The sequence below is a fragment of the Ammospiza caudacuta genome, chromosome 7 (assembly GCF_027887145.1).
Source record: "Ammospiza caudacuta isolate bAmmCau1 chromosome 7, bAmmCau1.pri, whole genome shotgun sequence".
Lineage (NCBI taxonomy): Eukaryota > Metazoa > Chordata > Aves > Passeriformes > Passerellidae > Ammospiza > Ammospiza caudacuta.
The window spans coordinates 19,293,169-19,309,049 of record NC_080599.1 but is presented as its reverse complement, the minus strand read 5'-3'; the positions used below and the strand labels follow the sequence as shown (position 1 = coordinate 19,309,049).

At 55.6% G+C, this 15,881-nt stretch overlaps 2 protein-coding genes across 3 annotated transcripts; one reads left to right on the top strand and one right to left on the bottom strand.

Annotated features, from left to right (window-relative positions):
* Window positions 1-277: 277 nt before the first annotated feature.
* MYOC (myocilin) lies at window positions 278-3,515 on the bottom strand. Its single transcript, XM_058808885.1, has 3 exons — window positions 3,023-3,515; window positions 2,323-2,442; window positions 278-2,238 (listed from the first exon to the last, which is right to left on the bottom strand). Exons 1-3 carry the CDS (start codon window positions 3,513-3,515, stop codon window positions 1,454-1,456), a joined length of 1,398 nt encoding a protein of 465 aa, XP_058664868.1. The 3' UTR covers window positions 278-1,453.
* A 399-nt stretch (window positions 3,516-3,914) lies between these two features.
* On the top strand, window positions 3,915-14,313 carry VAMP4 (vesicle associated membrane protein 4). Of its 2 annotated transcripts, none has more exons than XM_058808698.1 (7): window positions 3,915-4,152; window positions 5,329-5,375; window positions 5,665-5,715; window positions 11,900-12,000; window positions 12,526-12,601; window positions 12,749-12,800; window positions 13,763-14,313. In XM_058808698.1, exons 1-6 carry the CDS (start codon window positions 4,087-4,089, stop codon window positions 12,750-12,752), a joined length of 345 nt encoding a protein of 114 aa, XP_058664681.1. In that variant the 5' UTR covers window positions 3,915-4,086; the 3' UTR covers window positions 12,753-12,800; window positions 13,763-14,313. The 2 variants fall into 2 exon arrangements, with proteins under 2 accessions (XP_058664681.1, XP_058664680.1); XM_058808697.1 differs by having other exon boundaries at window positions 12,522-12,601.
* Window positions 14,314-15,881: the final 1,568 nt, after the last annotated feature.

The window sequence follows — 15,881 nt, the reverse complement described above, 5'->3', positions numbered from 1 at the left end:
TTGGTGCCAGCTTTGCTGGGCACTGCTGGCCCTGCCTGCTGCCTGCTCGGCTCTCCCCAGCCCTGGCCCCAGGGCTCCCAGCTCTGCGTGTGACAGTGACAGGGCTGATGTGTTCCTGGCCCTTGCTCAGGTGAGATTCCTGCCCAGGAGCACGAATGGGTCTTTCAGCCTCCTCCCTCTGTGCTGGGCTCCCCAGGAATTCCCAAACATTCCTCACATGTATCAGCTCACTTTTTACAACGAGGTCGTATTTTTCCAAAATAAAACCTGGGGATGATGGATAAACCAAATACTTCATTGTGATATGCAAACATACAGTGCTGCTACACTTAAGAAAACACTGTTAGTGTCAGGACAGCAGAGGGGTGAAGCATCTCCCTGATCATCACAAGTGTCCCACTGTGTTCTCTGTCCTTTCCCACTGCTCCAATAATTGGTGTGTTGCTGTCAGGAGCTGCCTCCAAAACTGTGGCATTTTCCTGCTCAAGGCTTTACAGCTCCCCCTCCCCAGCACCTCCAGCCTGTAGGTGCACCAAGAGTGGCACCAACCCACCACACTCCTCGGAAAACAGCCTTGGAAAAACAAGGTGTGAGGCAGCAGAGGTGCTGGGCAGTGTTTATTGGGCCAGGACCCCATGCAGCCCCTGGGGAATGTGGTTGCTGCTGCCCCAGGTGCCAGAATGGGAAAGAAGCCTCCTCCTAGAAGCTTTCTACAATCGACAGATAAAGCAGCGTGGTTTGGGCTGGCTGGGGAGAGCTGCTGGCCTGGGGTGGCTGCAAAGCTGAAGCACAAGGCTGGAAGGGCTGGGTACTGAGAGGCCACCTGGCTGCAGGGTGCTCTGCCAGCACTCCTCACCCCTGCTCTCCTGGCTGCTTTTTTCCCTCAATAAAACAAGGCTTGTGCAATGTGTGTCTGTGTTTTCTGCTGCTTTTGAGCCCACTCGATGAGTTTTGGAGGTGGCTGAGCTCCAGGATGCCCTTGGGCACTTGGGAGTGTGGGATGCCAGTGGAGGCTGTGGGATCTCTGCAGAGCCGGAGCCTGGAAACAACAAACCCTGCCCCACAGAGGGGATCGCTGCTCACAACTAGGGAAACACATTTATTTTAAGGCAGGATCCTCCTGCACAGCCCTCCCCATGCCTGAGCCCTCCCTGCTCCACATTCACGGCCAGGCTGGGGGCTCAGGGAGGTCCTGCAGCAGCTCAGGGCTGGGCACTGCGGGGACCCATCCGAAACCCACCGAGGCTGCTGAGAGGCACTTCCCTGGCTCTGGAGCAGTGAGTGCCTCCTCTCTCTCTCTGCTGCACAATGCGATGTGGCCGGGCAGCGTGCGGCCCCCAGCACCCCCGAGGCTGTGGGAGGCGGCGCTCCCGGGGGAAAGGGGGAGGGAAGCGGGGTGCCGAGGCACGCACCGAGCCCCCGGGGGCTGAGCCGGCGCACCGCCAGCCCGGGCTCACGGCCGGGACAGGCGGACGGGGTAAGTGACCATGTTGAAGCTGTCCCAGGCGAAGAGCTGCCGCTCGGCAGGGTTGTAGTCCAGCATGCTGAGGTAGCGGAAGCGGTTCTCGAAGGGGATGCTGAGGGCACGGCTGGTGCCCGTGGCGGTGTCGTAGGCGAAGTTGATGGTGGCGTTGGGCGCAGAGTAGCTGCTGACGGTGTAGAGGGTGCCGCAGATGAGGAAGGAGTTGGCCACCCCCCGCTTGCGGATGTTGGTCTCCCAGGTCCGACGGATCTCCAGCGTCTCGGGGTCCAGCTTGGAGAGGACGATGGCTCCCCGGGCCTTGTCGGTGCTGTAGATGACCCAGAGCCCCGTCTCATCCACCGCCAGGTCGATGTCGGTGTAGCCCCCCCAGGAGTAGGGGTACTGCCCGTGGTAGCCGGCGCCGGGGATCTCCCTCTCGGCCGTGATGCTCTCGCCCCGCAGGTCGTAGCGGGCCACGGAGCGGGACTGGCGGGGCTGGAAGAAGAGCCCGCCGCGGTAGATGACGGCCCCCGTGCTCTCCAGGGGCCGCGGCAGGATGTGCACCTTGGCGGGGTAGCCCCGGGCCAGCTGCTCGGCCTCCTCGTACTGGAAGAGCTGGCGCACCTCGGTGCCCACGGTGTCCACACGCCACGTGTTGTCGCGGGTGAAGGGCGGCACGGGCTCGGGGTCCTTCATCCACACGCCGTACTTGCCCGCGATGGAGTCCGCCCGGCCGAACACCACGGGCTCCCCCACCCACAGCAGCTGGCCGCAGCCTGCTTGGGGACAGGACGGGACACGGAGCGGTCACCGCCAGCCCCTCGGGAGCGGCGGGCGCGGGGCCGGCCCGGTGCCCGTACCTGAGTCCTCCTTGCCCGGGCGGGCGAGCACCGTCTCCTCCAGCAGCCGGGACACGGGAACCTCGCTCCTCTCCGACTGCAGCTCCTGGTAGCTCAGGGGCTGCGGCTCCCAGCGCGGCGCTGCAGCGGGGCCAGGCACAGCGTGAGCTGGCTCAGCCAGCCCCTGCCGCCCTCGGAGGGCTCAGCCAGCCCCTCACACCGCCTGCCTGCCCCTGTCGCCCTCGGAGGGTTCCGCCAGCCCCTCACACCGCCTGCCGCTCTCGGGGGGCTCAGCCAGCCCCGGCACCGCCTGCCTCCTCCCGCTGCCCTCGGAGGGCTCCGCCAGCCCCTCACAACCCTCACAACCGCCCTCGGGGGACTCCGTGCCGGGCTGCTGTCCCCCGAAATGCCGATGCCTTGGGCAGGAGCCCAGTGCCCCCTCCACTGCAGCGGGGCACATCTGTGACCATTCTCTTTGGGGGATACTCCTAAGAGCCCAGATGAGCACGGTACCCTGCATCTCCCCTGTGCTGTGGGGCAGGCGGGGTGGGGAGGGAGGTACGGGGAAATGGGCTGCGATCTCCCAGCACGGCTGAGCCCACCAGGGTCCCCAGGAGCGGGGGTCAGCAGTGGGGGCACAGCACGGAGGCCGCACGGGGACCCGGCCAGACGGGAGGAGCCGGCGGTAGGGAGGCGCAGGGCCCCCGGCCCCGGCACTTACCCTTGGCGGGGGCACGCAGCGTGTCCCGGCCGGGCCCCTCTCTGCCGGGGGGACAGCGGGTGGCCCGCAGCCGGGTGATCTCCTGGGCGCTGCTCTCCAGCCGCTTGCCCAGCTCCTCTTTCTCCCGCTCCAGCCGCCCCTTCTCCTCCTCCAGCCGGGACTTGGCCCGCAGCAGCTCGCCGTACGCAGCCTCCAGGCGGGAGGCTTGCTGGGGGTCCCGTGCGCCCCCCGGCTCGGCTCCGCGCGGCCCCGAGCTCCCCGCTCCTCGCTCCCGGCTCTCCAGCCGACTCAGGCGGGCGGCGAGGGCGGCCAGCTCGGCGCGCAGCTCGGGCACGCCGCCGGCAGCCTCGGGGCAGGCGGCCTCCACGGGGCTGGCCACCGTGAAGGAGTAGGTGCAGCGCCCGGAGCTGTCATGGGCGCGGCGGAGGAAGGCGGTGTCCGCCCGGCCGCCCAGGGCTACGGAACCCCAAAGCAGCAGCCAGACCCCCAGCATGGCCCCGGTGCCCCCCTCTGAGCGCGTCGGCCACCGGCGCCCGCATTTATAGAGCAAGAGAGTCGGGGCGGCGGGGGGCGGGCGAGCCGGAACCTTCCAGATGCCTGCGGGGGCACCGGCACTGCCCCGCCGCCTCCCCGGGGCCGAGGCCGTATGCCAGGGGTGACGCCGGGGCGGGCGGGCCCGGCGCCGAACCCACGGGGGCCGCTCGGGGCCGGGGCCTGAACCGAACCCGCCGGCCCCGGCCCCGGCCCCGCCTCAGACCGGCCCCGGCTCAGGCTGGCCCCGCCTCACCTCAAGCTGGTCCCGCCCCGCCTCGGGCTGGTCCCTCCCGGTTTCCCGGTGCTGTCTCCGCCCCGGCCCGCCCGCCATCGGCAGCTCGGCGCTCGGCGCGGCGGGCGGAGCGGTCGATGTGAGCGGGCTCTCCGGCACCGGCCATTTCCCGCCGGCCCGGCCCGGCCCGGCCCGCTGAGCGCGGGGGCGGCGGGTCCCATCCTGGGCCTGCCCGGCGCTCCCTGCTCTCCCCTCCAGGCCCCTCTCCCCGGGCACAGAGCCGCGGCACACACCGGCCATGCCTCCCAAATTCAAGCGGCACCTGAACGACGACGAGGTGACGGGCTCGGTGAAGAGCGAGCGGGTGAGTGCCTCTGCTGCGGAGCTGCGCGGGGCTCGGTGCTCGCGGTACGGGGGCCTTGGCCGGGTGTCGGTGCCGCCGCAGCCTCAGCCGCGGGGCCCAGCGGCCCGCAGCCCGTGACAGCGCCGTTCAGCCGCTAAGGGCTGTCCGTGTGTGTCACGGCTGGTTCGTGAACCTGTTGCGGCTCCTTGGGGCCGCATCCATGGCCAGGAGATGCCGGTGTGCCCCAGCCTCCTGCCCTTCCGCAGAGCCGGGCGGGGACACGGCCTGGCCCTGCTGCCCACGTGGGCTGAAGGAGCTCTGTGAAGTCACCCTGTGCTTTACAGCTGTTTTTTTTTCTCCTGTCATCACGGTCCCCTCGCTTTCAGGCATCGAGTACAGGTCCCAGCAGTTGCCTGGTTTGGATGAGGTGGATTTAAGCAGCTGGGGACAGGCTGTGCTGAAGCTGGCTTTGGGCTGTGGTCGGAAACGCTGCTGCAGCTTCGACAGCTGCCAGCGAGAGCAGAGCCCGTGCTGCCACCCCAGGCTGCTCCTCCCTTGAGGGAAGCACTGGCTGGAACTATTGCACGGTGTTGCAGGTTTGCTTGAGTTGGTTGAGCAAATGTGACAGGATGGAAATGTAGGTGAGCTGCACCATCAGAGCATCAGGCTTGCAGGTGGGAGCCCAGAGCTACACATGGGAAAGCAGCGACTGTTGGTACCCCAAGGACCATCTGCTGGGTCCCTGGGCCCACAGCTTTAGTGTGTCAGCTTCCTCTCCTGGTTGTTTTTGACCCTAAGCAGAAATGGTTTTGTCTGGAGTATTCAGGCTACTGTGGGATGGTGGGGTTCCCCTTAAAAATCAGGTTTTGGATGCTCTCATGGAGTGTAATGGATCAGCAAAGGGATCCTGGGGAGCCCTTTGGGGTGAAACAGAGGAGCTGCCAGACCCCTCTGCCCTTGTGGTCATCCCTTACACCTGCTGCCACCAGATGGTGGAGAAAACTTATCCTCCACATCTGGAGTGGATGGGACAGCCCAGGGGGTCTGTGGGTGATCTGGGGATTGCCCCTTGAGCAGAGAGAGCCTTCCTGCAGTCAGAGCTGAAATCCTAAGAGCTAATCCTGCATCCTAAGAGCTGGAAATGTGGGTGTGAATTGGTGGTTGCTTATTGATGAAATGATTTTTCTGTGTTTGCAGAGGAACCTGTTGGAGGAAGACTCAGATGAAGAAGAAGACTTTTTCTTGTGAGTTGGAATGCAGTGTCATACCAGCTCTGAGGCTGGGGGCTTAGGAATGAAACCCTTTGATTCCTTTGGGATGTTCTTGCAGAGCCTTGGCCTTGAGCATGAACTAATAGGTGTGACCTTTTGTAAGAGTGAGATGTGGATCCTTAGACGTGGGAGGGACTGATGGGAGTATGAAAACAATTCTCTGTGCACAAGGTGTTGGTTCTCTCCTCTGTGTCCTTTGGGTCTGGTTTAAAAACATGTTTTCATTGTACTTTCTGTCCTGATTGCTCTTTTCTGCCTGCAGGAGGGGGCCTTCTGGAGCCAGGTTTGGACCCAGGAATGACAAGATCAGGCAGTAAGTTGTTGTTGCTTAGTGTCACAGAGACAATATTTTTTTCTGGTACTGGGAGCTCCTGCTGCTGTCTTGTCAGAGTATTTCTGTGTGGCTCATCACATGAACATTCCTTGTGTCTGTGTTCTTCTAACTGACCTGTCCTACTCCACAGCTAAAGGAAATCTTAGTTTGATGCAGCCTGTCAAGAAATTGTGTGTTGACAGAGGCAAGGGGATAAGAAAAGATAACATCACAGTAGCTTATTGGAGTTTCTGAAGGCCTTGCTGTGTTCTGGTGGTGACCTGTTCCATGCTTTTGTAAAGCTCTTTTTCTACAGCATTAACCCTGAATTTTAACCTTTCCTAGCATAATTTTTTGATTTTTGAGGCTTTTTTTTACTTCATCCTGTAACATGCTCCTTAACATTTCAAAGTAAGTGGTCAGGAACACACCAGGACCGTGGGTTTAGGCAGCAGCTGGTGCTCTGGCATCCTCTTCTCCAGATAAAAACCTGATATAGGTCACCTGGAGATGAGCAGTGACTCACTGGGGTCAGAGCAGCTGGAAAACAGGAAACCATTACAAGCAGGAGGAGGAGTGGGGCAAGAAGGAAGGAGTGAACACTCTGGATCATTCTCCCATCGAGTCATTTCCTGGATGAAGCTTGTTCAGGGCTCCAGTTTTTCCTATGAAGGATGTGGTGGTGGTACTTAATCAGAAGTGTGGGGTTACTCACACACCTCTGGTCTGTGTTGTCCTGCTCCTTTGCTGATGTCTGTGGAGCCAGCACAGAGATCTATGTGCTGCCTGGGCATTGCTCAGGCTGTTTGTTGTTTGCAGCCTGTGTGTGTGTGGCTCTTGCTTAGGGATTTTTTCCATGCCAGGAAGAAGCCAGCACAGCTCTGGGATGACTCATTGCCACCATCAGCATCAGGCTGGGCTTGTTCTCTTGAGGGGTGAAGGGCACTCGAGCTGCACAAGAGGCAGAGGGCAGGGGGCTGCAACCTGAGTTTCTGGGCATCCCCCAGAGTGTGAGGATGCTGCAGGTAGAGAGGAGCTGCTCTGTGGAGTAAGCCAGTGTGGATAGAGCCTCCCTTTAGGGCATGATCTGGAGGGAATAAGAAGGCTGAGAGCTGGGTTTATGGGTGGGGTCTCACCTGCACAGAAAGGTAGAGATGGGGGAGTGTCCATCCCTTCAGCCTCTCTGCTGGACAGCACCTGCAGTGTCTGTTCCCTGTTAGTGGGAGACAGCAGGAGCTCTTCCCTTGCCTGTCTCAGCCTGGCAGAAGGGAACAGTGGCTCAGGTAGAGGAGGACATGGCACTGTGAAAAAGAAGAGAAGTGAAAGGAGCATTTAGCCAGGAGCTGCTGGGTCCATAGATGTGACTAGTGGCCCACACACCAGGCTTGCCCATTGCCAGACATTGCCTGGACACAGTGGATGTGGCATGGAATTGTCCCTTGGGCTGTCAAGGGGCTACACCTATACATCTAAAACATCTGTTACAAAACAGATTTTATTTTCTGCTCTCATCAGCGCTGATTGCTTTGTTTAATAAGCACTCACACCATGCAATCATCACTTCTTGTCAGAGATCACTGGGAAGTTTCTGATCAGCTCAGCCCTTGTGCTGTAGGGATCAATGCCTGCTCTCATAGTGACTCAGTTTTGTTTCAACAAAGAAAGGGTTGAGTTGCTGCTATAAAACTGCAAGGAGAAGACATTTTAAGGAGGAATTTGAGCATTTGGAGAGCTGAGGCATAGCTGGGCAAAGCTGGAGAGGCCAGGGCAGCATGGAGCTGGAGGAATGAGGTGTGAAGATGGTGTAAAAGGAAACTGGGGGGAGGATTGGGTAGAGGAAAAAGTGATGGGATTGTGGGAGCAAAGGTGTGGAACTGTTCAACGTGAGGGGCAAGACTGGAAAGTTTTCCTTGTTTTCTTTGGCAGGAAGGGGGATGGATTGGGTCAGGGTGGAGTTTGGCAGCACAGACCCTCAAGGCTGACTCAGCTGTGGGGAACACTGCAAACCTTGCAGGGGAAAGAGCTGAGTGACAGCAACAGTGACAGGAGGAAGTCCCCTTCCAGCTGAGCTTTGTCCTGATGTGTCTGGAGGCTGCTTGGTGGGGCTGGACTCTCCTCTGGAAGTTGGGAGGCCACATGAGGTCCCTTTGAGGCCTCCCATGCCCAGGGTGGGCTGGAGCTGAAGCTCAGCTTTTAAAGGACTTTTATCCTTTCCCCAAAGGCACAGAGAACAGGTAAGGGAGAGCTGTTCTCCTTTCTCTGCCTTTGCTTTGAGGCTTTGGAAGAAGTGCTGAATGTGTGCATGAGAGTCTTTTCAAGGGAGGCTGAGATGTTCATCTTCCAGCTGGATTTCTTTATTTTGGAAAAGGAGCTTCTCATCACAGACGATATTTTCAAAAATTCTGCTAAAATCAGCCCCTTTTCTGCACTGCTTGCCTCACTTTATTGCTGATGTTTGTGCTTTCAGGGAGCTGTGCCATTGGGTTCTTGTTCATGCTGCTGCTGAGGCTCAGCACAGTGCTGGGGTTCCCCAGGAGCCCCTTGGTGTCTGTGAATCCCCATGGTGCAGCTTTGGGGGTCAGCATTGCCCCAGTGGCTCTGGCTGGCTGCAGGCCCTGAGCAGGGGAAGGTTTGGGGAATGGTTTGAACTCTTGAGGCAAGAGCTGACTGCAGCTTCCCAGGGCTCCTTGCAGGTTGTGCAGTGAACCCCAACCACAGTCCAGGCTTTCATCTGAAGGGGATAGCAGGCCCATACTGACAGCAATCATTGTTGGATGTAACCCTTGCAGTGACTGAAAGGCCTCAGGGAGGCACAGGCTGCTGTTCTTCAGTCCATGGCTTTGTGGTGGGTTCAGCACTGCTACCCCGTTGTTGGGAGCAGCTGGGGAGTGCTGTGCAGCCTCTGTACCCTCCATCTGCCTTGGCTCTTCCTCCTGTTCTCTTCCCTGGGTGCTTGCCACAGCCAGGGGTGTTTGGGTGGAATGTGCACCAAAATACACACTGTTAATATCACTGGGGTGGAAAACTGGAGTGTGATGCTGGTGCAAACAGCCAGCTTGGAGACAAGCAGCAGCCTTGGGCAGCACAGCCCATGTGTGTGCACAGGCTGTTTACAGTGTCTGCAGAATGCAGCACTGCTGTTAGCCCAGCACCCTGACCAGCCCTGGCAGGTTTTCAGCACCTAACCCACAATGAAAATGATTATTCCTCCCACTCTGGAACAACAGAGCACAAGAAGAGAGGAGTCTAAAGCAAGCTGAGTGCCACTGGATCTTGTTGGTTTGATGGTGTACACTTGCTGTCCTTGTTAAAAGCATCAGACTTGCAGTAATTAGTAAGAAAGAAGGTCATGGGAGACCATATTTCATGGTTTTGTCTTGCTCCCTTTCCTGGCAGGTATTTATTCCACTTTATTTCTCTTGGAAATCTGGCAGGAGTAAAGCACATGAAGTGGATGTGTCAAAAGCCTGTAGCTCCCCAAGAGGAAATACACTTTGTATTAGAGGACTCATTCCCTTTTGCCAAATAAAACAAGAAAATATTTTCTTCTTGATGCGACTTGAGTTTCCTACCTCAAGCATGCCAGACTAGTGGGAATTTTTGAATTTGTTCTGTAGCTGCTGCGTTAATACATAGGCTGAGCATTTTTCAGCCCCCTCCTGGAGAGGCAGCAGTGAAAGGTGGGAGAAAGCAGAAAGAAAGAGCTGGCTTAGGGTCTGGTTAAGGTGCTGTGTGGAGGTCTGAATTTCCTTGGCTTGGCCTCTTGCTTCTTCTTTACTGTGTTGTTTTGTTGGTTTTTTCCCCAGATGGCCAACTGTGCTACCCAAATGCATTTGTGTTCCACAGGAGTCAACACCTCAACATTTGTGGGAGTTTAGAAACCTTGATTTCTTTCTCCATTCTTCATCTGTGCAATGTTTTGTTCTCTTGGGGACAGCTGACAGCTTGCCCAGGGTTTGGAGAGGTAACAAGGGCCCTTAGCATTTTGCCAGCAGCTCAAGTGAGAAGAGGCAGGATGCTGAGAAGCAGCTTGGGCACTAAGGTGCTCTCTCCAAATGCTGTTAACCACCACAGCAGCTTGAAGCTGCCAGCCTGTTTTGCCTGCAGCACTTTGGGGTGTCCCAGGACTGCAGCAGCCCCCTCAGGGCTCTGACCTGCACTAGCAGGGTTACAGGTGCTGTTGCATTGCTCTGCAAGTTCCTAGATGCACTGTAACCTTGTGTGCTCCCACTTGTTACTTGTACCAGGATAACTTGGTGACAAATCTGTTGTGGGAGGAAATCTCTCTCTTTTGAAGCCAGAAAATGATTTTAGAAACATTTACATAGTCCAAATGTAGACTTGTGTGTGTGTTTGAGGCTTAGAGGATTTGCCAAGCTGGCTCATCTGGGGTAGCAGATGTTGGTGCTTTCCTCTCGCCCCAAGCTGTGGCTGCACTGCTGGCAGCTCCAAGCTGGGGTTTGTTGTGCCAGGGTAAGGAAAGCCCCTTGCAGAACGTGCCTGCTTGTCTGCCAGTGCCCAGGGATGGGCCCTGGGCTGTGTGTCTGTGTGGGGGAACACTTGGCCCCCCAGGGCACTGCTGTGTGATCCTGTTTGTGTCCTCAGTGCCACCCTCTGAGCTCTGCCAACAGCTCTGCTGCTCATCTCAGGCTTTGTAAAACAAACAGGGGATTGGGGCAGCTCCTGCTGAGAGCTCTTTGGGCATTGTCTGTGCCCTTTCCCTCCAGATAAGGAGCTCCTGGCAGTGGGGAAGGCAGGAGCTGCCACCACATGGTGTAGGAGGGTTCAAAGAGATGCTGCTCCCACAGACTCTGTGATGCAGCAGAGAAGGCAGCTTCCTTTCTTCTGCTGTCCTAAATAAAGCACATTTTGACATGTGCTGCTGGAGTCCAGCATGTGCCTTGTCACAGCTGTTGACTCAGAAATTTCAGAGGGGTTGCCTGGCTCTTCTAGCTCTGGAAGCCACAGTGCAGTGGTGCTGGAGAGCTCAACTTGAAAGGCTAAGGTGGGAAACCCCTTGATATTTAGAGATGTGGAACTCTTTCTAGAGCTTTCTGGGGAGGAAAATGCCTTTTAATGCCTTTTATTCTCCCCTGTATTTGGAACAGTAAGTAAATGTGAGTATTGTAACCATTATTGCTGTTTGCAGCTGCTCCTCACCAGCACAGGTGAGAGCACTGCTAGGAGAAATAGGTCAGTGTGAACCTATGTCTCTAATTAATCAATTAATTAGAGGCCTGGTGGCAAGGACAGAGCTCTGTTTGTGGTTTGCAGTGCCCCACTGACTGGCCTTGAGTCTGTCTTGGCTCCAGCTTCGTGGGCCTTGGGGGAGGATATGCTGTTTCTCTCCTGAGCTATTTCTGTGTTGTTGCCTCCAAGATGCTGCTGGTGCCGTTGCCTTTCTGGGAACGGTATGTCTCAAACAATGTATTATCCCCCAGGCTCAAGAAAATCCTCATTTCTAACTCCAGGAAAACAAATGTGTATTAGCTCCAAAATACAAACCAGAATGGAGCAGTACTTTTCCACCAGGAAAATTTTTCTCTCTTGCCAGTGTATTTTTTTTTTTGGAGTGAATAAATGCATTTTTAATAACCCTACTGGTGTGATTTAGGCTGGTGTTCACTGAAGGCTACCCACAGAGTTACATAACCTAGGAGAAGATGAATTATAACTTGGTTTAGTTCATATCAGCCATTTCTTTGCTATCCTCTCGATGCCCCTGGCATGGTGGGTTTAATTTAGTAACTCAGTGCCTGGAGGAGGGAACTGTTTTGATTTCACCCCAAGTTTATTGAGGAAAGGTGTGATGTGGAGGTCTATGAAATGTAGAAAGATAAGGTTTGGTATTTTTACTTCTTTCCCCTTTGTGAGCTCTTCTGTAGCAGAGGTGCCCACCAACAGCAATTAGTGCCTTTTCATACTGCATTTGTGTGTTACAGGTGTTAGAGAGAGTGTCCCACTTCTGCTGACTTCCCAGTGCTCCCTCTGAGCCCCTTGTGTTCCCTTCCCTTCCTGGGAGTGCAGCAGATCCACCCCATGCCACACCTCTGGCTTTCTCTGCATCCCATCCACCCCTTTCCACTGTTGTGCCCTTTCATTTCTGTGGGTGAGCTCTCAGCTCCTGCCAGGCTGGGCAGCTCTGGTGCTCATTTCTGCCTCTCCCACTGCCTTTGCTCCCCAGTGTGCAGAACCAGGTGGATGAAGTCATCGATGTCATGCAGGAGAACATCACCAAGGTGATCGAAAGGGGCGAGCGGCTGGACGACCTGCAGGATAAATCAGGTGTGTGGCAAACTCAGCTCTGCTGGGCCAGGTTAACCTGCTGCAGTGCTGAAAGCACCTCATGTCACACCTGGCCTTACATTTCTGTCCTTGCTGAGGGTGGTGTTGCTCAGCCTCGGGCTGTAGATCTGACTTTCTGCCGACTCTCCACCTTCACCTGCTGCTCTGTGCAGAGATATTAGTTTGGAGGTGCTGGGATCCAGTTGGTCCTTCAGGCAAAGGTAGATTGGTCTGTCTTCTGGCACTGGCCACTGGCTTGCAGAGCATGTTCCTGTCCTCAGAGAGCAGCCAGTACAGAGGGAGCACAGTGGAACTTGTGTGCTCTGGGGAAGGGTGTCACATCGACCCAGCTGTGGCTTTGGTGAATCAAGGGCTTCACATCAGCCCAGCTGTGGCTTTGGTGAATCATGCTGTGGTTGGCTCTTTACTATACAGAACTGAGTGGAGTTAGAAGAGGTGAGTGAGTGGGTGCTGTGCCAGTGTGTGCACCACTGAACTGACTCTTTTCTTTCCTTTAATAGACAGTTTGTCAGACAATGCTGCAGCTTTCAGCAAAAGAGCCAAGCATCTCCGGAGGCAGATGTGGTGGCGAGACTGTAAGGTGAGCAGGGAGGGGAGCAGGCAGGGTTGGGCTTGTGGGAGGGGGGAGGAGCTGGAGCAGCTCTGCTTCCCAGCTGGGAGCACAGGGCTCCTTCAGGGCAGCTGTCCCTGGCTCCCTGTGTAAGGTGCCTGTGTGCTCCCCTTGCAGATGAAGGCGATCATAGCGATGGTGGTGGTCATTCTGCTGCTGGTGATCATCGGTGAGTAGCTCCTCATCAGCCCAGCCATGGACATCTTGGTGGCCCTCCATGCTGGGAGTGACACTGTGGTGCTGCTGGCCCTGAGGGACAGCACCTGAGCCACCCCACAGCTCCACTGTGCCCTGCAGAGCTCTCTGTGCTCCTCTTTCACACAGGAGCAGCTCCAAGCAAGTCCTGCTGAGTGTGACCAGAGAAAGCCCCAGTGCCCTGCCAGCCTTGTGCTGACCAAGGGCTGGCACTGGCTGATCCCAGGGTGGGTGGGAGTACATGGAAGAGTTTCAGGCTAGAGCAATGTCTTCAAGAAACATCTCTGCATGTATCAGGCACCTTGCAATGAGCCTGCTGTTTACAAATGCTCATCCCAAAGTTGATGTGCTGCCTAATTTCCATTGAGTGGCTGTTGTGGCTTTGCCATTGGTCCTTCCTGTGCTCTCTGCCTTTCCTGGCCTCCCCAGAGCAGGGATGTCACTGCTTTTCCTACCAAACAGGTCAGAATGACCAGAGCATGTTTCTTCCAGGCAGCAATAGTTAATCCCTCTGCCTGCAGAAGGATGTGCTCCAGGGATCCAGGCAGTGCAGCTCTTCTGTGCCACTGGCTCTGGAGGGTTTTCCTCCCACTGAAGTGCCCAGGGGCAGCTCTGTAACTGATCTTGTTCCTTCAGCAAAGCCCTTGTGGCCTATTGTCCTCCTAACACCCAGCCTGCAGTGAGAGAGGCAAAGCTGGCAGCAGGGCTGAGAGAGAGACCGATGGAAAATCCCATCTGGTTTCGTTTTGGGAAGCTGGAAGGAGATGAGGGCAGCAGGATGTGTTGTCTAGCATGTGTGCAGACAGCAGATTGCTTTAGCTGGGGGCTGGGAACACACTTCTGCTCCCAGCTGCTGGGGTTTGTCACTGCAGAAATGGGGGCTCCCCCTGGCATGGATGGCTGTGTGCTCAGAGTTTCTTTCTTTGTGTTTTGCAGTGCCCATAGTCCTGAAGTACCGTTCCTGACAGGGCAGCTGGAGGCTCTGCTGGAGCTGCCTCTGGGATAACCAACCTGCTGTGTAATTTCAGTGAGAGATCTGTATATAGCCTGGAAGTTGTTATTTCTCCTGGGAGCAGGAGGTGGTGGCAAGCAGCCAGCTCCAAGGGAGTGTTTGAAGAACTACCAAACAACCCTTTACCTGTCCTGCTGTCAGACTCTTTTTATAACACAAGATTCAGATCCCAAACCATCTGTTTTGTGGAATTCTGGGTCTCTGGTTTGGAGCTGGCTACTTGCCCCTGTGGTCTATCTGTATATATGGTTGAGTTGTAATATTAATAATAATAATTATAATAATAATAATATGGTTTGAGCAGCTCCCTGCTGCCTGCTGTGGAAGGCAGAGGGGACTCTGAATCAGAGAAAAGGAGGGAATAAATGTCTGAAGGGAAATGCACCATTATAGGGAACTGATTCTTTTGAGGACAGCTGCAAGGGTGTTGTTTTTCTCTTGTTAAAAAAAAAAAAAAAAAAAAAAGATAAGAAAAAGTGAAATTAGGTTTTACAATCCAGAAGCCTTTCTGGTCCTGCCATGGGAATGCACAAGCTCAGTGTTTTCAGTATTGCTGCTTCCAGCTGTGACTAAAGACATTCCAGTAAACCTATTTTTGACTGTACACGTGGAGTTTTTGCACATCTTCATAAAGTCCTGGAGGCCATTCAGGGCCCTCTGAGGCTGGGAGTCCCTGTTTCTGTGTGTCCTTAACCAAAAGTAAGGAATGTGAGTAAAACCCAGCAAGCAGCACAATGATATAAGAACACAGCTGGAGAACAATTCTCCTGACTCCATCCACAGTGAAGAAGCCCAGTTCATATTCAGAGCCCTTCACCATGATGTGGTGGTGGATGGCAGCCAGTTTCACTGCCTTGTGATCCACTGGGGTGGGGGTTGTTCCCAGATGTGGGCACTGGGGACCCCAGTGCTGGAATGAACAGGAACTCAGCTCCTCTGTCCATGGGTGGCACTGTGGTGTTTTGATGTTTCCAGCCTCAGTGTCACCAGAAGTGCCGGTGGCATTTCTGTCAGCCCTTTATTTTTGGGAGCTTCTCCTTTCCAGCCCTGAGCCTGGCACTTTGGCTGAGCCAAGCTCTTCTGCTTCTCTTTTTCTGATGAGAGCAGTGTTGTCCTGCTGAGCATGTGTTTGAAATGGTTCTGGGGAGGGGAAATGGTGCCCCAGAGAGTTTCCAGTGCCAAGTCCCAGCTTCCTGCTCTGAGGCTGCCCCCAGGACCTTGCACAGCTCCCCCCTGAGTGCTGCCCCATGCAGAGAAGGGGATTAGGAGTGAGCAGGGCAGCCTGGAGGGCTGGATGGGATTCCACATCAACCTTGGCCAGCTGGAATACAAACAGGGCTTTTCCCTCTGTGAGAGCTGATCTCTGCAGGTGGCAATCAGGAGGGCAAGCTGGGCTTTTCCTCCTGAAGTATAGGCTGGTTTTATCATACATTCAGTGGAAGGGACAAAAGTCATCGTGCCTGTGCCTTTGGCTACTCTCTGCCTGCAAGGGCTCCTGAAGGTGGCTGAGGAGGGACTGGGTCTGTCTCCAGGGGGGCTGCAGATCTCACTGAGCTGTTTGCTACCATGTCCTGCCAGCTGGAAAGTGAGTTAATTCACTCCTGCTGCTGCTCTGCCTTTCCCACAGCCCAGCCTTGCCTTTTACTGCTCCTGCTCCTTGTGCCACCCACAGCAGGACCTTGGTGCCACAGGAGTGCTGGTCAGAAACATCACAGGATTGGATTTTGCTAATCAAGTTTTATAGATTTATTTTCTCCCCACAAGGCTGGAAAGACGATTAGAAATGTGTGCTCTCGGGGTGGTACAGAGCAGTATCCTCCACTGTTGGTATTGTGGTTTTATATTGCAGCCTGTGCTGTCCCACCCTGGACTGGTGGCAGAGAGAGCTGCATTTAGCAGAAAGGGAAGGGGTGTTGTTTCCAGCAGTGTCTGCATGCTTGGGGATTGGTTTTCACTTAGGAGACGTTATGAAGGAGCTTCTACAACAAAAACAGCTCCTTCACCCAAGCTTTGGGTCTGTTTTACCCATTCCTGCATCGTGCA